Source organism: Heterodontus francisci, chromosome 3 (genome assembly GCF_036365525.1).
Source record: "Heterodontus francisci isolate sHetFra1 chromosome 3, sHetFra1.hap1, whole genome shotgun sequence".
Taxonomy (NCBI): domain Eukaryota; kingdom Metazoa; phylum Chordata; class Chondrichthyes; order Heterodontiformes; family Heterodontidae; genus Heterodontus; species Heterodontus francisci.
The window spans coordinates 125325511-125348175 of NC_090373.1; the positions used below are offsets into that span (position 1 = coordinate 125325511).

The 22665-nt window shown below is 42.7% G+C and overlaps 1 protein-coding gene across 1 annotated transcript in view; it reads left to right on the plus strand.

Moving 5' to 3' along the window:
* klhl32 (kelch-like family member 32) overlaps positions 1-22665 on the plus strand; it is a 321468-nt gene that overhangs the window by 221019 nt on the left and 77784 nt on the right. The window contains exons 6-7 of the mRNA XM_068018683.1: positions 6647-7373; positions 17857-17915. Of these exons, the coding sequence (XP_067874784.1) occupies positions 6647-7373; positions 17857-17915 (786 nt within the window). The remainder of the gene's footprint in view (positions 1-6646; positions 7374-17856; positions 17916-22665) is intronic.

A 22665-nucleotide genomic window follows, 5' to 3' on the forward strand; every position in this document is an offset into this window, starting at 1 on the left:
GTTGGGAGGCCTGTAGTACAGCCCCAACGTTGTTATTGCACCCTTCCTATTTCTGAGTTCTGCCCATATTGCCTGACTGCTCGAGTCCTCCATAGTGCCCTCCTTCAGCACAGCTGTGATATCCTCTTTGACCAGTAATGGAACTCCTCCACCCCTTTTACCTCCCTCTCTATCCTCTCTATCTCCCGTTGTAGATGAAATCTAATGCAGAAAAATGTGAAGTGATACATTTTGGTAGGAAAGATTTGGAAAGGCCATATAAAATAAAAGATACAATTCTAAAAGGGAGTGCAGGAGCAGAGGGACCTGGGAGTATATGTGCACAAATTGTTGAAGGTGGCAGGGCAGGTTGAGAAAGCAGTTATTAAAGCATACTGAGGATCCTGAGCTTTATAAATAGAGACCTAGAGTACAAAAGCAAGGAAGTTATGGTGAAGCTTTAAAAAAACACTGGAGTGTTTCACTGGAGTCTCAGCTGGAGTATTGTGTCCAATTCAGGGCACCATACTTTAGGAAGGACATGAAGGTTTTAGAGAGGGCGCAGAAAAGATTTACGAGAATGGTTCCAGGGATGAGGGATTCAATAACATGGATAGATTGGAAAAACAGGGGCTGTTCTCCTTGTAAAAGAGAAGGTTGAGAGCTAATTTGATAGAGGTGTTCAGAATTATGAGGGGTCTAGACAGAGTACATAGAATCATAGAAAGGCACAGAAAGAGGCCACTTGGCCCATTGTGTCTGTGCCAGCCAAAAAATGATCCACTCAGTCTAATCCCACCTTCCAGCATTTGGTCCATAGCCCTGCAGATTGTGGCAATTGAGGTGCATATTCAGACTCCTTTTGAATGAGTTGAGGGTCTCTGCCTCAACTAACCTTTCAGGTAGTGAGTTCTAGACCCCCACCACCCTCTGGGTGAAAAAGCTTTTCCTCATCTCCTCTCTAATCTTTCTACCAATCACTTTAAACCTTGCTCCCTAGCCACTGACCTCTCTGCTAAAGTAAATAGGCCCTACACCTCCACTCTATCTAGGCCCTTCACAATTTTGTACATTTCAATATAATTTCCCCTCAGCCTTCTTTGTTCCAAGGAAAACAACCCAGCCTCTCCAATCTTTCCTCCTAACTGCATTTTTCCAGTCTGGCAACATCCTTGTAAATCTCCTCTGTACCCTCTCTAGTGCAATTATATCCTTTCTGCAATGAGGTGACCAGACCTGCACACAGCACTCAAGTTGTGGCCTAACCAATGATTTATACAGTTCCAACATAACCTCCCTGCTCTTATATTCTGTACCTCGGCTAATAAAGGAAAAGATTCAATTTGCCTTCTTAAGCACTTTATTGACCTGTCCTGCTACCTTCAGGGATCTGTGGACATTCACTCCAAAGTCCCTCACTTCCTCTACATTTCTCAATATTTTCCCAGTAATCATGTATTCCTTTGCTTTGATTGACTTCCCCAAATGCATTACCAGGTTGAATTCCATTTGCCACTTTTCTGCCCATCTGACCAGACCAATGAATATCTTCCTGCAGCCTACAGATTTCCTCCTCGCTATCTACCACACGGCCAATCTTCGTGTCATCTACAAACCGCTTGATCATGCCCCCCACACTTACATCCAAATCCTTAATATATACCAATGATAGAAAGCAACTGTTCCCATTGGCGGAATTTAAGGTGAATGGCAAAAGAACCAAAGGCGACGTGAAAAAAAATGTTTTTATGCACCAAATGGTTTGGATCTGGAATGCACTGCCTGAGTGTGTAGTGGAGGGAGATTCAATCGAAGCATTGAAAGGGAATTGGATACTTATCTGAAGGAACAAAATTTGCAGGGCTACAGGGAAAGGGAAGGGAAGTGGAGTGGGGCTTGGTGAGTTGCTCTCACTGAAAGCCTGCATGAACATGATGGGCCAAATGGCCGCCTCCTGTGCTGTAATGATTCAATGATATACACTTAATCATGGTATTTCAATTTTGAAAAATGTTTCAATTATGTTTGACACTTGAGAATTGCTGAAAATAGAGACATGTTATTGAAGCTTTTCGTCTTGCACTCATCAGGACAATACGCAACAATAACCAATGTAAGGGAAAACAACAACTGATACTGCATGAGAAGAGAGTGCTGATTGGTTGGTAAATGAACTCTGGTAGATGCGTTGCCAAGGAGTATGCAACAGTTTACAGTGACTGACAGTTAATTGCCAAGCTTTGTTTGAAATTTAAACCAGGCTGCTTGACTCTGATTGGTCAAGGCATTGCCCTCAGGAATGAACCAGCGAATGGCTGTCACTTATTTTGTTCAGCTGAAACTGTTGCAATGTTTGTACATGTCCTTTCTGTCTGCAAAGAACAATGCCCTGTGTATTAATTTGTGTAGCTTCCAGTACGTGCAAATGCGGCACACTGCGAGCACCACTGACTATCTTAATAAAAGCAAAATACTGCGGACGCTGGAAACCTGAAACAAAAACAAGAAACACCGGAACCACTCAGCAGGTCCGGCAGCATCTGTGGAAAGAGAAGCAGAGTTAACGTTTCGGGTCAGTGACCCTTCTTCGGAACTGACAAATATTAGAAAAGTCACAGATTATAAACAAGTGAGGTGGGGGTGGGGCAAGAGATAACAAAGGAGAAGGTGCAGATTGGACCAGGCCACATAGCTGACCAAAAGGTCACGGAGCAAAGGCAAACAATATGTTAATGGTGTGTTGAAAGACAAAGCATTAGTACAGATTAGGTGTGAATACACTGAATATTGAACAGCAGCAAGTGCAAACCTGAAGAAAAACAACTTGAAAAAAACAGTGGATAAGCAAACTGAACCTTTTTTTTACATTCCTTTTTACATTTTTTACAATTTTTTTTGCATTTATTTCATTTCATCTTCGTTTGTTCAGCGTGCTTACAGGTTGTTTTTCTTCAGGTTTGCACTTGCTGCTGTTCAATATTCAGTGTATTCACACCTAATCTGTACTAATGCTTTGTCTTTCAACACACCATTAACATATTGTTTGCCTTTGCTCCGTGACCTTTTGGTCAGCTATGTGGCCTGGTCCAATCTGCACCTTCTCCTTTGTTATCTCTTGCCCCACCCCCACCTCACTTGTTTATAATCTGTGACTTTTCTAATATTTGTCAGTTCCGAAGAAGGGTCACTGACCCGAAACGTTAACTCTGCTTCTCTTTCCACAGATGCTGCCGGACCTGCTGAGTGGTACTGACTATCTTAAATTGGTTGTCAGCTTAATTCTTAGCACACAGTGGATTATTTAGCAAATGTTATCCAATCGCAGAATCACATCTAATGTTGGACACTGTGTTTTGAGTTTTGCAAGCACGAGCTGGTTGGGTACAGCCTGTACCTTGCCCGTTGCGAACAGCGGAAGGGACATGTTGTTTGATACGATCTGCCAGTCTTTGGGACGTAAGCCCTATATACCTAGCATCACACTGGCATTGAAATTGATATATCACATTACTCATTTGTGTGATAGGCAGGACGTCTTTTTGGCTTGTATCAAACAACATGTCCCTTCTGCTATTCGCAATGGGCAAGGTCGTACCCAACCAGCCCTTGCTTGCAAAACTCAAAACACGTGCCCAACATTAGATGCGATGCGCGATTGGACAACATTTGCTAACTAATCCACAGTGTGCTAAGATTCCGCTGACAACTGATTTAAGATTGTCAGTAGGGCTCACAGTGTGCCGCATTTGCGCGTACTGGAAGCTACATATATTAATACACAGGGCCCTGTTCTTTGCAGACAGAAAGAACATGTACACACATTGCACTTGTTTCAGCTGAACAAAGTAAGTGACAGCTATTCACTGGTTCAACGGTCAAGGCATTGCCCTGAGGAATCAGTCAAGCTGCCTGGTTTAAATTTCAAACAAAGCTTGGCAGTTAACTGTCAGTCACTGTAAACTGGTGCATTCTCCATGGCAACGCCTCTACCAATCAGAGTTCACTTGCCAACCAATCAGCACTCTCTTCTCATGCAGTATAAGTTGCTATTGCTATTTTCCCCTACATTGGTTATTCTTGCTTATTGTCCTGATAAGTGCAAGACAAAAAGCTTCGACAACATGTCTCTATTTTCAGCAATTCTCAAGTTCTGTACTACCACATGCCTAATTGTTGGAAACTTTAGTCTGCAGTTGGTTAGTGAAGGAGAATAAATGGTGGGAGAAAAACATTAGAAATCATGTTTTGAGTGATTTAGTTGGCTCTCCAACTCCTTTCTTTTATTTGCATGTTCTGCTCACTCAGAATTCAGGATTGCTTGATTGCAATAAGTTCTTAGTTTGTCAGAAACTTTCTTCACTTTTGATTTGTACATTCCCAATCTCCTCAATTCGGATTTGTGCTGTTTGCGTAATTTGCGTAAATCAACGAAGTGCAATGCTGCAACTGTGATGATCACATGAGATAAAGTCCATGCATATGTATCATTTTAAATATATTACATTTAGATTGTGTATGAATAAGTTGATTCTGAGCACCAGACACTGGTGCTTTATACAAAAGTCAAGTTGAATGAGATTAAAATGCATAACCCATAAACCTGAAGGTAAGTGGGTTATGACCTAACGCTGAAACCTAATGGTTTGTGATAGTAGTCTGTCTTCACCAATTTTCTCCCTTCCTCACTTCAAGGTGGTGACTCTGACTGGGAAGCTCTCTGGCTCCTAACACAGTGTCCATTCTCCATGTATGTGAGCAGTCTGGGACAGTTCCAGGCTCTTCAACCGGTCCATACTTGTGCAATTTCCAGCAAGGCTCAGTGCATAATTATCAGGAAAGCTAACGCTGTGGATTCTCCCCCCATTCCCAGTATAGTGAGGCCAATCGTAGCATCCCCAGTGCCCCCTTGGCCAAAATGGATTCAGTGCCCCCTTGGCCAAAAGTGCATCAATCAGGGTTTCAATTTGGGTTTTTTATGGTGCAACACAATGGTGTATTCAATTATTGAGCTGAGGGACCATTGAAATGTCTCTATTATTAGTTAGCAACCACTGATGAGGTAAATTGCATTGGACACACTTTGCATCAGTTGTACATATTTCATTGTGATAGAAATGTATTTAATGCTGCTCCCAGCCCAAAAAGATGATTTTCAAATGCTTTTTTGAAGATTGTGCCTATTGAATAAAAGTATTTCTTCCATTGTTTCTTCATTGATTCTCCGCTGCCGCAGCATATTTAGTGCCCTGATTGCTCAGAGGGCTAATCAAGTGAGTCGTGAGCTACAGAAATCACAGGTTCAATTCAAAGTCTGTGCTGAGCTAGCTGATGTCAGCCAGGACAGCAGGAAGAGTGATATAATTGACCTTTATCTCCCTATGTTAGGGATGGAAAAGCTGGAAAAAAATTTCATATATCCTAATCACATGAGGACAGCTAGTGAGAATAGAATTTGGCTCAGCTGTGATGCTCTTTGCAGCTGAATAGTCTGCTGACACGTAAGCATCGTAAAAACATATTAGCCACTTGATCGAGGCACTCAAATGTAATTGGAGCCCGTGGATCTGTGTGCCAGAAAGGACTACAGTATCTTCAGAAAAATAGAGAAGAATTTTGGGCGGCACAGTGGCGCAGTGGTTAGCACCGCAGCCTCACAGCTCCAGCGACCCGGGTTCAATTCTGGGTACTGCCTGTGTGGAGTTTGCAAGTTCTCCCTGTGTCTGCGTGGGTTTCTTCCGGGTGCTCCGGTTTCCTCCCACATGCCAAAAGACTGGCAGGTTGATAGGTAAATTGGCCATTATAAATTGCCCCTAGTATAGGTAGGTGGTAGGGAAATATAGGGACAGGTGGGTATGTGGTAGGAATATGAGAATAGTGTAGGATTAGTATAAATGGGTGGTTAATGGTCGGCACAGACTCGGTGGGCCGAAGGGCCTGTTTCAGTGCTGTATCTCTAAACTAAACTAAACTAAAATTGGTGGTTAAGGAAAGTAAAAAGTACATATTTGTCAGCATAATAAAAGCACCATTATGATGCCACCTTTCCCCATTTGGATTCATTTTTCACAACTCCCATCACTGTGGATGATACCCGTTACATATGACCACGTGGATCTAAAACGTGTAAGCACAGTATCACCAGTGGCTTCTCTTCTCACGGTAATAAATCACACCTCTGTTGGACAGTGCGGATATGGATACGGTAATGTATTAAATAATGTAGGTTTTGATTTATTTTGGCAAATTTTGTGTTGGTAAGTAAAGGTGAATGTTGTAGGCAATTGCATGCTAGTTAAATAGAATATTGATAGTAAAGGATCAATTGCATTTTGGTCACATGGCCCATTTCCATTTATTATTGAATAGAATTATGATTTTCACTTCAAAACTGAGAAAATAACTTCTTGATTGGAATCTTTTTTTTTAGATTTCCAAGCTATAGTCAAAAATTGAATGAAGAAGGGAGTAGAATTTCAAAATTAGCTATCCATATTTTGTTTGCCAAATAGAATCATTACATTCTAGATTTATGTTTGAGTGCTGGGAGCACCCACTAATTCTAAACTTCAAGACTTAAGTTTTATAATTATTGATTGATTGTTCACAAAAATGTTGCGATATCTTCTCACTTTAAAAGACTAACCAGGCTACTCTTCTATTTTGACAGCTGGCAGTCAGGTGGTTGGAACATGGATGCCGATATCAGTACATGGATGAACTCTTAAAATATGTACGCTTCGGTTTGATGGATGTTGATACACTTCATGCTGTGGCCCTGTCTCACCCTCTGGTTCAGGCCAGTGAAACTGCCACAGCTTTCATTACTGAGTCCTTGGAGTACCACCAGAGCATTTATGCACAGCCCATATGGCAAACCATCAGGACACGCCCTCGCTTCCAGTCAGAAACGCTTTACATTGTAGGTGGTAAGAAGCGTGAGATTTGCAAAGTGAGGGACCTGCGGTATTTTAACCCAGTGAACCAGGAGAACGTTCACATAGCAAGGGTTTCAAACTGGAGTGAGCTGTCTCCAATGCCTGTGGGGAGAAGTCATCATTGTGTGGCTGTCATGGGAGACTTCCTCTTTGTGGCAGGTGGGGAAGTGGAACACGCAACAGGTCGCACCTGTGCAGTGAGGACTGCGTGCCGTTATGATCCTCGCAACAACACTTGGACAGAGATAGCTCCTATGAAAAACTGCCGTGAGCATTTTGTACTCGGAGCCTTGGATGAATACTTATACGCAGTGGGTGGAAGGAATGAATTGCGGCAGGTTTTGCCCACTGTGGAGAGATACTGTACAAAGAAGAACAAGTGGTCTTTCGTACAATCGTTTGATAGATCGCTGTCCTGCCATGCAGGATGTATGGCTGATGGACTACTTTGGATATCGGGTGAGGATCTGCAATTTGAATTTTAATGCCTTCTATTGAGTATCTTGCATTCACAAATCAGTTGTCCTTTATTGACCCTCGATCCAGTTAAACAAAGGTAAAGTTAGCTGAAGTGAGAACTGAGAGAGTCATTTTTGATGTGTATAGATAATTAAGTTTCCTAAATGGTCCATTGAGTAGATACTCGGGATCTATGTATTACTGATCTGTCCAGGCCAGAAGGTTACAAACAATGGAAACACTCCAATATTTCCACACTTTCTAGCACAGGAAAGCTGAGGCCAGTTGTCATGCTTTTACTGCAATCTTGGCTCAATTGTCACAGATTGCTGTTTCTGTTACTTCTTCAAAGAATTCAATAAGGTTGGTCAAGCAGCACCTTCTCTATTAAAAAACAGAATTTGTGACAAACTCTGACCACAATTTTTAATTCCTTCTCTAATGTGAAAATTGAGGCATGGGATTGGAAAATATGACACTTTTGGTCACGAAAGAAGAGAAAGATAAATGCAGTAATTATAGACCAGATTGTCTAACTTCAGTTTCAGGAAAACTGAATTTGTCTAAAGGCAAGAAACGTTTGGCAAATGTTATCATATTTTGAGGAGATGACGAATAGGATTTTCAGAATCTATTCAATGAGGCATTTCCACATTACAACAACTTATTTTTATATAGTGCCTTTTCATGTAATAAAAGATCCCAAGGTGCTTCACTGGAGCATTATGAAACAAAATTTCACATGAGATATTAGGTCGGATGACCGAGTGTCTTAACGGAGGAAAGTGAGGTAGAGCGGTTTAGGGAGGGAATTCCAGAACTTAGGAGCTAGGCAGCTGAAGGCACTGCCATCAATGGTGGAGGGATTAAAATCGGGGATGCTCAGGAGTCCAGAATTAGAGGAGAGCAGCTATCTTGCAGGTTTGTGGAGCTGGTGGATGTTACAGAGATAGGGCGGGGTGAGGCCATGGAGGGATTTGAAAATAAGCATGAGAATTTTTAAATCAAGACATTACTTGACTGGGAACCAATATAAATCAGCGAGCACAGGAGTGATAGCTGAACTGGACTTGGTGCAAGTTAGGATACAGGCAGCAAACATTTCAATGACCTCAAGTTTACAGAGGATGGAATGTGGAAGACCAGCCAGGAGTGTGTTGGAATCATCAAGTCTAGAGGTTAAAAAAACAAAGCATGGGTGAGGTTTTCAGCAGCAGGTGAGCTGAGATAGGGGCAAAATCGGGTAAAGTTACAGAGGTGGAAATAGGCTATCTTAATGGTGCAAATGTGTGGTCGGAGGCTCATCTCGGGGTCAAATGTGATACCAAAATTGGGAACAGACTGGTCTATTAGGCAGAAAATGGAAGAATAAGTGTACATTGCTACAAAGCTTTAGGTTATGAGTTTAAAACGGTGATTCCCTATGTGATTTTTTTTTGATCTTAGCCATGGTGTCTTCATAATCTTAACCAGGGGAAGTGTCAAGCAATTCCCATAGACAACAAACCCAGAAGGGAAAAGCAGAGGATGAATTACTCTGGGCCAATTTCATACACATCCAAAAGCCAATTCAAGTCATATTAACAGAAAAATGGGAGTAGGTTAATGTTTATGCGTCAGTTGTTCCATGGTATGGGCTGGGGAAAACCAAAGAGAGAGTAAGAAAACTAAATTAAAAATAAGGGAAGGAAAAGAAAATTCAAACATGATTTTGCTCATCACTGATTCGCGTATCAAGGTTTTTAATGACCGGTTTCTGCTGTAATTTCCAACTTTTCTGTGGTGCCAGAAATAAATCAGTTATGCCAGAAACATCATAGTGCATTTTTGATTGTCAGTCACAATTAGTTACAAATACTGCAATTATTGCATCGATGATTAAACACAAGGCAGCTGGTAGCACTTGAGAACAAACTACAAATAATAAATTGCATGCTGCAAAATCAGGATGAATAGAAAAAGAGGTTAGTCAGATTAATAAAAAAAAAATCCTTGTGTTTGGAGAATAGAGTCCTGTTTGTTTCAGTAGTTCTCTATAAGACTGTAAACTTTAAGGGGCATTGGGCCCTCTGGGAAGTTCTCCAAAAAGGCTTATTTCTAGAATGGCCAAGAATAGTCTTTGAAAACTGATCAAAAACTGCTAGCAAGGGAAGATTGTGCTGTGGCAAGTGCCTTACATTACTTTTAGGTCTATTTAAACCAGTAGCCCTCCCATGGTTTTGCTTATGGATAACTATAGGTACATAAATTGAGTATGTTAATGTATAGTATGCTTTTAACTCACCACAGGAAGATAAATCAGTATGTGTTCCTAACATACCACAGCATCCATATCTGCACATGACATCCTATAGTTGCATCCTATAGATTTTATTAGTACCTGTAAAGTAAATTACAAGTTACTGCTTCAAGTACAACCCATTATCAGAAATGTTGTTAGGCCTGTGGGCTGTTTCCAGCATTTTGTAATTTTGTTCTACATTTTCAGCATTTTCCGTTTTCTTTTGTTTTTAAAATCATTATTGATGGTGTTTGTGCCTGTGGGGATGCCCTCCAGTTGAAACTCTGCTTCAGGTTAGACAAGAAGGGGTCACAGCAGATGGGGTGACACTTTTCTTGGCGGGAGAGACACAAATAGCACCAATGGGAGACGAGCAGAGAGGGAGCAGTCAGCAGTGGACCACAGACACGATTTTAACACCTCTGTCCTGCACATCTTCCTCTCCAATGTCCAGCTCAGTGTTCTCACTGTTAACTATCCAATTAAATGCAAAACATCTTCAGCAATGGCTTTACTTCCTGGCCCATACTGTTATCTATCCTTTTCTCTCTTCTGTTCTTCATCTAAATGCAAGCCCTTGGGGTCAGCTTCCTGATCGTCACTGATGACACCCAGCTCTACCTCTCCACCACTCTTGTCAACCCCTCCACTGACTCTGTGCTATCAGAATGCTTGTCCAATATCTAGTCACGACGAGCCACAGTTTCCTCCATATTCAACACTGGGAATACTGAAGTTGTCATCTTTGACCCCTTCCATAAACTCCATACCCTTGCCATCAATTCTATTCCTTTCTCCAGTCACTGTCTTGGACTGAACTAGACTGTTTACAATGTCAGTGTCCTGTTAGACCAGAGTTGCTCTTCCATGCCCACATCCTTGCGAGCAGAAAGACCACCCTCGTCCGTCTCCAGAATATTGTCTGCTTGTTACCCTTCCTCAACCCATCTGCTACTGAAATCCTCATTCTTGACTTTGTCAACTCCAAATTTGACTATTCCATTGCTCTCCTGGCTGACCTCCCATTCTTTACTTCCGTTAAACTTCAGCTCAACCAAGACTCTGCTTCTCATCTCCTGTCCAACTCACCATGTGATCACTCACCTATATTGGCTCCTGATCTTCACAATACCTCAAATTTAAAATTCTCTTCCTAATGTTTAAGCTGTGCGTGAGCTGAGGTCCACACTCTGAAATATGCATCCACCTTTCCAACTCTCTTTTTATTCCTTTAAGACAACCTTTTAAAACCCACCTTATGGCAAATGTTTTGGCCACCACACCCTCCCCCCTCCCCATGCATCTTGTAGAAGTGTGATTTCATTTTACCTGTGTTCAATGGATATTGCCATGGAGGTCAAGCCAGGCCTGCAGTGGATACCAAAGAGCTGAACCTTTGCTCACTTTTCAGGGTCAAACATTGGGGAATGGATAACAGGCATAACATGAATGTATCATGGAAGCTGTCAGAAAGTGGGCAGTGACTGGCAGGTATTGTTGCAGATGGTCACAGATAATTGCGCTTTGAGTAGAAATTTTTGAAATTCATGATGCTACAGCATTGTGGTCAGGAATAAGCTGGGCTATATGTGTGCAACCTATGAATTTTGTGGAATTCTGCAATCACTGCAAACCCCATATCCCTATCCTGCAGCTTCTGGATGAAAAAGGTGATAAAGATGTCTGTTTTTACAAACAAGGCAATCGACCTTTTTTGAAGCTACAGTGTACTTTATTTCAGCATTGAGCACCGGAGGTTGGAAGCAGATTCTCTTGGAACAGGTGTTACACGTCTGATATCGCCTCCCAGGAGAAGGATAACATCGCTTCCTCATACATGGCTCTCAATTTAACTGCAGGAATGTTCTCCTTGGCCTGAATGCTCAGTAGTGAAGGTAAAGGCAAGTGTGAACAGTCCATGTGCTATATCTTGGACCCCCAGCAACATCCCTGTCGCTTTGCTCCTCCTCTTCCTCCAGCAAAAACTGCAGCCATGAAAGCCCGGATGCCTACTACAGCAGCTCATACTGCTGGCATGGAAACTGGGATGGCTGCCATCTTGACTTTGGGGTCCACTGTTGAAAGGAGCATCCAGGACATTCCATCACTCCAGCACTCTAGCAGAACCTGAAGAGTGCTAAGTGGCTCTATAGGAGAGGTGTTTGTGATCCTGTCTCAGGATTACATCAGTTTTTCTCCCCCACCATACACCCTGCTAATGCTCTTGCTTGTGCCACTCAGCCAGCTGAGCTAACCTGCTCAGACCCCAGGCCGAGATACTGCAGTCTACAGCTGCGCTGTTAAGGCTCAGAGCTGTTTCAGTCGTCCTCCAAGGCAATCTGCTGTGCCCGCAATGGAAGCTAACAGCTTTCAACTTCCTAACCTGTAACTACAGGGGAAGCGCTTTGTGACACACTGGGATAGGAAAACAAGCACACAAGGCAGGCACTAAGCACTTGCACAAGGGTGGTTAGTCTTTTTTTTGTCAATGCTGATACGATTGATTTGATAAGTTTATTTGATCTGGATTTGGGTATGTGGCTTTGTAGCGAAGTGTTCAGAATGAAGAAAGGCAATTGGATAGTGGTTATAAGAACAGTGGTAAGGATTGTGGAAGAGTTGGTGAATGGAAGGGATGAATTAGTTAAACCAGTCCTTGATCATCTTGCCTCTGACAGCTCAGAAAGATAGCAGCACTAGTGGTCACTGTCTCTCCTCCTCCTCCTGTACTTGTTGCTGTCCAGATGGTGGTAAGATCTGATCCATCATGACGGTTAAGTTGTGCAGCATCCTTCTTTAGTCCTACCAGTGTTGTTAGTTCCCACATTAGCTGTGCCCAATGGCTGTTCAACTCATACTGCCCAAAATTCTTTCCATGCCCTACTTGATGTCCTTCACCCTGGCATCAGGCAAATGACAGACCATCTGGACTTCAAGTCAAGCCTATAGACGTGCTGCCTATTTCTGCCTTGATCGTCGAATTTCCTAATAGTATATCTGTCTCCTTCCATACCTCTAATGCCCGGTAGTAACATGCACCATGGAGCCATGAACCACATAATGCCAACTAGCCCCTCATTTCTCGCAGAAAAAGCCTGCAATGACTGATCTTCAACCAATTCCCAACCTTCCAGGGCTGAAGAATTGGCTGGTTTCAGCCCTAGTGAATTAATTTCACCCACTGTTGACCAGTGCTGAGGCAGGTTGCATAGAAGTTACATTAAAAAAAAAAATCATGCAGCTATCTTTTTAGTCACCAACAGCTGTTTCCAATTTGAAAAGAAAAATTATGTTTTAGAACAAGAAAGACAAAGCAATAAAATGAAAACAAACTGCACAAGATAAAAAGCTGAAATCGAACACAAAATTCTGAAAATATAAAGCAGGCCCATTAGCAGCTGCAAAGAGAAAAGAAAGGTCTATGGTAGAAACTCTCTGTCAGGACTGAAACAAAAAGCTGTAGAATCATCCTTAACAGCATCAGGCGATTTAATTATGGTTGCAGCATTTCCGAAACCTTAGCGTGCTGATTAGACCCCTGGGAAGCAGATAGAATGAAGTGTTAATCTGCGTGATACACTCAATAGGTGAGCCCTAGAATCTATCGAGGGCTTTGATTGCAAAGAATGATGTCCCAGCATGGGGTAGCATAACCTAACAGCAGAGAAATCAGCTTGATGACTTTTGAGAACTCCAACAGGAAAATGCACCCCAGTTTTAAGCAAATTAAACAATAAGGACACTCTAATTTAATATCTGTTTTAGTACAATCAAATCTGTATGCAAATCTTCAGAATCCCTTACTGATAGATGAGCATGAACATAAAGTACATACGTGAAAGGAATTTAATTACAGAAATAAGTACAGGTGTGTTCACCTTTGTAGAAGTTGTAAATTACAGTAATATATTCTATGGGGTTACCTATTTGAAAAGTCTCCTCCAAATATTTATTCGCTGCTTTTTTAAACAAGTCTTAGAATGTGTGTAAAACAAAATAAAGAAATGCAGTTTTGGTTAGCTTAAAGCAGGGAAACTCATGACCATGCTTAAGAAGCCCCCGACCAAGTTAGTGAGAAATCCACACTAGAGTTTCTGTTTGTCCACACACTCTCGGTCGGGGGGTGGGCAGACCAGAACCAGATCCAAACCCAGATCCCTAAGGTACATATAAGCGCGAGCTAAAGCCTATGAACTGTAGGCTATATTAGTAATGAGCTTCCATAAACTTATCCAGCTAGCATCCAGCTGTAGTGCTGAAAAACTGTACTCCAGAATCAGCTGCACCTCGAGCCAAGCTGTTCCAGCACAGCTAGAAAACTGTGGGATCTATCCAACTGTGTGGAAATTTGTCCATGTATGGCCTGACCACAAAAAGTACAACAAATTCAACCTGGCCAAAATGAAAAATGATTTCATAATGCCACTTAATGGCTAGAGTCTGCAATTGCACCATGGCAGGCAACTGTTGACATTGCAAAGTGTTATTATAAATGTTTGCAATTTACAAATGTTGATTATATAAGCATTACTTAAATATGACAACAGTTAAGTAAGGCTCTGGGAGATGTTTAAATAGATGGATTGATAGACTGTGTGCAGTTCTGGCCATTGTACTTTAGGACATTAATATCTTAGAAATAGATCAAAAGAGCATAAATACACCTCTAGGACTTAGGGCTTGAAATTGCAAGAAGATATTTGAAGAGCTTGTTTTAGTTGAAAAAGAAATGATTGAGTGAAATATGATCTGTGCCTTTAAAATGCTGAGAGGCATGAGTGATTTAAATGTAAGCGAGTAACTTCAACTAGGCTATTGCCTAGGAAGTAACAAGCCTCAAGTCTAGAAGAATTTATGAGGAAATTTTTTTTTAACATCTCGGAACAATGGATATGTGAAACTCAGTACCCGAGGGGGAAAAAACATTTGTCGATTAACATGGATGATTGGAAATGGAATTGGAGGTTTCCCCAGATAGATATCGACTCACTTGAACACATTGCACATTGGGTGCTGGATATCTGGTGTCAGTGAAGGCCAGGATTGAACAGTGAAGGTGTGCATGTAGATTCAGGAGTTTGCTTTATTCTAGGGATCAGGAGTATTTATTTACACTGAACTGTCCATCAGGAGATTTAGTAGGATGGGTGGGATCCATGGTCAAATAGATTGTACATTGTAGGAGAAGCCTGTTTGATGCCTGGAAGTTGTTTCTCAATTCATGTTTTGTTATGCTCTTATAAAACTGAAGTGCTTTCAATCTCCTTCAGATCATGTTGAATGCCCTAAGTGCACTGGAAATGGGTTTCACAATAAGTTAAACAAATTGCATATCACACAAGTAAAAATTAAATCTAAAGTTTAGTGTCATTGAAACCTTAATCTGATGCACATTTATAATGTCACTAAACATCATGGAAGTACAGTTAAGTTACATCATTTTAGTCTTTTTTGTTCTTTATTGAGCTCCACCTCCTACTAAAGGTGAAAGGAATTTTAACATCAAATTAGCATTATATCATTTTTCTTGGTTTTCCTGTAATATTGCATTTTAAGAAGATTAGTCATTCACATTTGCTAATATGTGTTGACTAAAAATATAATGAGATGGCATTAAGAAGTGTGAAGAAGGATTGCCCAATAAGGAAGAGCGTTAGAGATCAGAAAAGCTCCTGGTTTGATTCCTATTCTGTTTACAAGTTAACAGATCTCAGAAAAGGCAATGATTTTTTTTTTTTATTTCCAAAATATACTTTATTCATAAAAATCTGTAAAAATTACATTGCCAACCAGTTTCCAAACAGCACGAAAAAATACAAACATTGCAAAAGAGATCAGTTTCTTTCAATAATGTCATGAGTTTCTTCCCAACCCTTCCGTTTCACAATTGTCATGTCAATTACAGTTTTACATTTACAGCAATTGAGAATATTAACGATACAGTTCGAGGGGCTTCCCATGGTTCCAGCCCCTCAGTCCAGCTTGGTGGGGGAACCTTACACTGTGGTCTTTCCCCATTGAGCCTTTGCTGCGGCTGCCCCAAGCTTTAGTGCGTCCCTCAGCACGTAGTCCTGGACCTTGGAATGTGCCAGTCTGCAACATTCGGTGGTGGACAACTCTTTGCGCTGGAAGACCAGCAAGTTTCGGGCAGACCAAAGGGCGTCTTTCACCGAATTGATAGCCCTCCAGCAGCAGTTGATGTTTGTCTCGGTGTGCGTCCCTGGGAACAGCCCGTAGAGCACAGACTCCTGTGTTACAGAGCTGCTTGGGATGAACCTTGACAAAAACCACTGCATCTCTTTCCACACCTGCTTTGCAAAGGCACATTCCAGGAGGAGGTGGGCGACCGTCTCTTCCCCACCACAGCCAACGCGGGGGCACTGTGCGGAGGGGGCGAGACTTCGGGTGTGCATGAAGGATCTGACGGGGAGGGCCCTTCTCACCACCAGCCAAGCTACGTCTTGGTGCTTGTTTGAAAGTTCTGGTGATGAGGCATTCCGCCAAATGACTTTGACGGTCTGCTCGGGGAACCATCCGACAGGATCCACCGTTTCCTTTTCCCGTAGGGCCTTGAGGACATTCCGTGCAGACCACTGCCTGATGGACCGGTGGTCAAAGGTGTTTTTCCGCAGAAACTGCTCCACGAAGGATAGGTGGTACGGCGCCGCCCAACTGCACGGAGCGTTCCGCGGCAATGTGACCAGGCCCATCCTTCGCAACATTGGGGACAGATAGAACCTCAGCACGTAGTGACACTTGGGGTTTGCGTACTGGGGATCTACACATAGCTTGATGCAGCCGCACACGAAGGTGGTCATCAGGATGAGGGCCACGTTGGGTACATTTTTCCCGCCCATGTCCAGAGATTTGAACATCGTGTCCCTCCGGACCCGGTCCATTTTAGATCCCCAGACGAAGGGGAAAATGGCTCGGGTGACTGCCACGGCGCAGGAGTGGGGTATGGGCCAGACCTGCGCCACGTAGAGCAACAACGTGAGCGCCTCGCACCTGATGACCAGGTTCTTACCCACAATGGAGAGAGATCGCTGCCCCCACATGCCCAACTTTTGTCGTACCTTGGATACTCGCTCCTCCCATGTTTTGGTGCACGCCCCGGCCCTTCCGAACCATATCCCCAGCACCTTCAGGTAATCTGACCTGACGGTGAAGGGGACAAAGGATCGGTCAGCCCAGTTCCCAAAGAACATGGCCTCGCTCTTGCCGTGGTTAACTTTGGCTCCCGAGGCCAGTTCGAACTGGTCGCAGATGCTCATCAGTCTGCGCACGGACAGCGGATCCGAGCAGAAGACGGCGACGTCATCCATGTACAGGGAGGTTTTGACCTGAGTGCCTCCGCTGCCTGGGATTGTCACCCCACTTATGCTCGCATCCTTCCTAATAGACTCAGCAAAGGGTTCAATACAGCAAACAAACAAGACCGGGGACAGAGGACAGCCCTGTCTGACTCCAGATTTGATCGGGAAACTTTCAGATTCCCACCCGTTGATTGACACTGCGCTACTGATGTTTGTGTAGAGCAGTTGGATCCAATTGCAGATTCCCTCCCCAAACCCCATTTTGGAAAGCACGTCCATCATGTAGGTGTGCGATATCCTGTCAAAAGCCTTCTCCTGGTCCAGGCTGATGAGGCAGGTGTCCACCCTCCTGTCCCGTACGTAGGCGATCGTATCCCTGAGTAGCGCGAGGCTATCAGAGATCTTCCTGCCGGGTACAGTACAGGTCAATGATACACGTGCTTCAGTTAGCCTAAGGTTTACAGGGAGAAAGAAGTTGCAGACCCTGCTGGTCACTGTGCCCCTGGCCCTTGCTGGTCACGGTGCCCCTGACCCCTGCTGGGAAGTGTGTGGATATTGGGTAAGGATAAAATTGGGCTCACTTGTGATGAATCTTCTCCATGCTGGAAAAGCCTGCTTACAGTCACCATGTAGACTTGCGTGTAAGGAAAGGCCACTTGAGGGCAATACTGTAGGAAAGTCTGTAACTCAGCATAAGTCAATATATCCATAGAATAACAGCAATTGGCACTCCAACAATTCTAGTCAGTCGATCACATCTGTGCATTGAGAGTATGGGGGTGGAGGCATGGAGGTTATGTATAAAGAAATGGAATGAAAATTAACAGCATGTTGAAATGCTTGTCCAATCATCACTCAGCTAGAATTACTATTTTTTTTATGGTAGGTGGAGTGACCAACACTGCTCAGTACCAGAACAGACTTATGGTGTATGATCCAAGTCAGGTAGGAATCACTATTAACTCTGTGTATTGTAGTGAAACTTCAGTGTATTAGTCTTGATGTTGGTAATCACACACTGTAAACTATACATTTTATACAATGGAAAAGAAAATGAGCTAGCAATAACTTCTAATGGAGTTATCTTATAGAGTATAGAGGTCTTTCAGTGGCCTGGGTTTAATTGCTTGCCAGAAATTCACAAATATGTGGCAGTTAGCTACAAGTAGATCTATTCAAACCATTGATATTTGACATTAATTACTCACAATCAAAGAATCTTCACAAATGCTGTCAACTTTGTTACATACATTTCAGCTTTGTTCTGGTTTTCTGTGGCTTCTATGGAATATTCTAAAAAGACACTTAAGCATCCTTAGCATTAATACATCACATATCAGGCAAGTAAGCATACAAAGTTATTGCTAGTAACCACAAATGTAGCTTATTCACTGTTTCTTGTTTTATTTTCACCCTCGTGCCCATGTGGTAGAACCTTCATTGTCCAATCAGTGAGGGGTCAAGGTCTGCTACCTGACCCGAACCCGATGGGAACCGACGACGTGTTGGGTTCAGGTCGGGCTGCTTTTCCAGGTCCGGCTTTTGGGCTCGGGTCCGGGTCGGGCCGGACACACACAGTAAGAAGTGTTAAAAGTAAAAGATCTACCTGAGCTGGGTGTCCAGGACATCAAAGAAGGAAACTCTGAGTCTGCGCAGTGAGCGAGTGAGCGTCTCTATGACGTCATCACGTTCATGCTGCAGCTTCCTGCAGATTCGGAGTCGCAAGGTCGGGTTGGGCTCAGGTTGGATTGGGCGTGGGAAAAAATGGAGGGACTCGGGCCGGGTCGGGCTCATGTCTGATGTGGTTCTGTCAGGTTCGGGTCGGGTTTTTTTTTCGTGACCTGAGCAGGCCTTTACTGAGGGGTAGCCTCCTTTGTGAATAATGGAAATCATTCCTAGCATAAAGTTTTGTAATTTCACCACACAATAACTATGCCTGAAACTGTCCAAAAATAGACCTTATTCCAAAATGTCTTGTAGCATGAAATTCATCTGCGATAACTGAAAATGTTTATTTTGCATATGGTGACAAGTATTCTCCTGAGGAGATGACTTCTTTATTGCAGAAACTGTAGTCAGTTGCTTGGCCATCTCTTCCTAGACAGCACTTACTTCAGTTTACTAAGAAGTGTGCCCATCATGTGCAAAGCGGAATACTTCCATTCTGTCTCGTCCCTCAGATTGACCTGCAGGGGTCAGTCAGTAAAAGGAGTTGTCCTTCCAACCCCATTAAATCGTCAGACTTCTGATTCATCTCTGCATCGCATAGCAAAATAAGCAGAACTGAACAATTTGACAAACAAGAAGAATTGCAGATACGGCTTTAAATTACTTGGGAAATTCTGGCTCCCTACCCTGGCCTCAGTGCACCCAATGTGTGGTGAGGAAACATTGGAAAGCCTGAGAATGTCCACTCAGATGTGCCAGAAACACAAAAAGCACCGGGACAAATACACTCATCCTGCTGATCCACTCCCACTGGAATTTTGGCTTGTTGGTTGCTAACCTAATGATTGCTTCTATTTGTGGAAAATGTAATTCATTAGACATGATAAAGCCATTTGTCAAAAACTGTGCTTCCAAAGTGGAGTCTCACTAGATGGGAATGCAGTTTGGAGAATAGAGGTTATAGTGTTCTAACCTTATGTCCAGCTGGCTCTCCCTTCCAGCGTAGCTTTGCTCCAGGAGTGCAGCCTCACTAAATTTGCCCTTACGTTGCATCAAAAATAGTCAGAAACAAAAACTCATCCCTTAAGTACTGAAATGTTTCAGTCGGAATTGTGTACATATACCAATGTGGTTTCATTTTGAATAGGTGACTTGACCAGATTAAATAATGAGTACATTACAAAGCCTATTGAGACCAAGGCCATAGCCTCTTCTCTGTACTTCAGTGGAATTAAGGAGAATCCTTCCAACAAAGTTGTTTTTTTTAATATCTATATAAATACATCTTCAATTATATTTTAATGCTGACTTTTGTTCAAAATCCAAACAGAACAAAGTACCATACACAAACACTTGCATATTATGCACATTGATTAGACCTGCAAGAAAATCAATCCATTATTTACAGATGTGCTTTTTTAAAAAAAAGTGTTATTGTACTGTTCAAAGAGTGAATGTTTTTCTAATCAGGTCTGTTTCATGTTTACACGTACACTAGCTTTTTAACATTCATGTGGCATATTGTTTGGATACAGTGACTAACAGAAGTCACAGCTGGAAGGGTATTGCTTTGAATTCCAATAACACTATCATTTGGTATTTGAGTTTGTTTCTTTTTCAGGACAAGTGTGGTAATAGCTGCCATCTGCCAAAGAGCACACAGATACCTGCTAACAGGCAGTGACCCCCTTCTTCTATATTGATTAGCGTTGGCTTGTCAGTTGATTTGGAATGATTCTTCAATTCCCTAGTCTCTGTTCCTTCTGGTGATCAGGAGCTCACCTGCCAGACTTCGCTGCTAAAGAAGATCTAATTGAAAAACATAGGAAGCCTTCTACAGCAAACAGATGTTGTTTGTAGCCATTCATTAGGAAGTGTACTGTTGGTCTAAACTCATAGCAGAAATTAGTTCATTCAGGACAAATAGTGGCCTAGAAATTCGATGGTGCTACGCTCATTGGTCAGGCCCAAAATCATCATCCAAGCACCCAATCTGGTAAGCAGCGTGTAAGCACTAATAATGAGCCTGAACTGCACCACCTGTCGTATTGACTTCTCCGTAGGCATGACAGAACTGTTAAAGTGACCGAATAAAATATTTAAATAAGGATCCTACACATGTTGTAGGACATATTTCTGATATTGGACTGCCCCAGTGCCTGACTCTCCAAGTGATAAACTTGCTGAGCAAGTCCTGATGCTAACAGGCAGGAAGGACCCTTCTGGCATACTGTTTAAAGGACACATCTACTTGCAGGTTAGTTGCTGGTTTATCATTTCAGGCTGCTGGTGGATGTCTGAGCATTTTTTGGCTTTTTGTCTAACTCTGGAAACTTAATTTTGACTACTAAGAAAAAGGTTTTGCTGGCTTCGCTTTTTTTTTGTTTCTTTCAAAGCAGTTTGACTGCAGTCACGGTTGGTCTCGTAGGACTGCCTTTGGAGCTGGAAGAGGAGGGGGAGCGGCAAGCAAGACAGGAAAGAGCAGGTGTTGCTCACAGAAATCCGAGCATCTGCAGTTTCTCATGCAGAGTGTATTGGGTGGGCTAGAAGTAAGAATGATAACAGCAAATTAGGTGTGAGGAATGACATCTCCTCTAACGATGTCAGTCACTGCAGCCATGACTCAGCCCCTGCCCAGAATGATCAGGTTTTCTTTGAGGATTTGATTTCACATTTGTTTGTCCCACTGAGATAATAGCCTTTGGTGACAGAATTGAGGAGTTCAGATCTATTAATACCGAAGTAGTGGCTTGTTCTGTTGACTCTCAGTTTACACACTTGGCATGGATAAATACGCCAAGGAAACAAGGTGGACTAGGACCAATGAAGATCCCAATGCTGTCAGATCTTACACATCAAATTGCAAAGGATTATGGTGTGTATTTGGAGGACCAAGGACACACACTTGGAGGCCTTTTTATCATTGATGAATAGTAAAAACTTCAGCATAATTACAATCTCGACAGATTGCTAACATAGAATGTTGATGGTGTGCGGTGGCTATCTCCTGACTGGAGCTGTGCAGTCTTCTCCTGCAGCAAAGAGTGGAATTGTGTTAATGACAGCCTTGTGAGTTGTTCAGTGAATGTGTCAGTCATGGACTAATAATATGCAGGTTGTATGATGAGGTATGTGGGAAGTGAGGGTTGTCATAGTGATGAGAGCGTGAATTTTAGGAGAAGGAGGTGTAGTGAAGTGTGGTGCAGTGATTGTTGGAGTATGATGGGAAGTGGGGGATGAGGAGTTTGAAAGTTTTTGAGGCTGGAGGTGGTGGAGGAGTGAGCAGAGAGTAAGAGTGCACTATTCTAACCCTGACAACTCTGCTGAGGTAATTGAACTTCTTTCTATAATGTGGCTTTGTGCAGGTTGCTAAGAACCCTGTCTTTGAGCTTCTCCATGATTTCTTCCCACTGGTGGTGCAGTTGCCTGGAGGACTTTCTTCGCCAAAGGGTGGTATCAGGATGTCACTGCCTTGATCATGGCCTCCAGAGCATCATTGGAGAACTTGGCGGGGCACACTATGCTAGATCCGCAGCAGGTATCCAAGGTCTCTGTTGAGAACTGTTTCCTTTCTTCTGCAGCTTCGTGCACCTATCCTTCAAGAAGTGCTGGCTGTCTTTAAGTGGTGTCACAAGTGCCCAATTTCTGGCTTGTCTGCCCCATTCCAAACACCTGACTCGTTAGAATGAGGTCCCAGATCGAATTTAATGTGTTGCCAGGGATCGAGTTAAGCTGACATGTGCAGTGCATGCCTGTCCCTTGCATACTCATTTTCGGGCACTATCGAATTTAAAGGCCATTATATTTTTAATACTGATTCAGTGAGTCATTGAACACATTTGCTCTCACAACCTGTCTAAGTTCAAGCCTTATTATTCAAAATTTGCTTGACCAATTTACTGCAATCAGCTTGCAAGTGAGCCAATAATGCAATAACAGGCAACCAGTATGCATTAAGCCCTGGGTGTCTCCGTATTATTCAACATGAGGGCCTGAGGACTATGTTCCTGATGTTTATAACATGTGA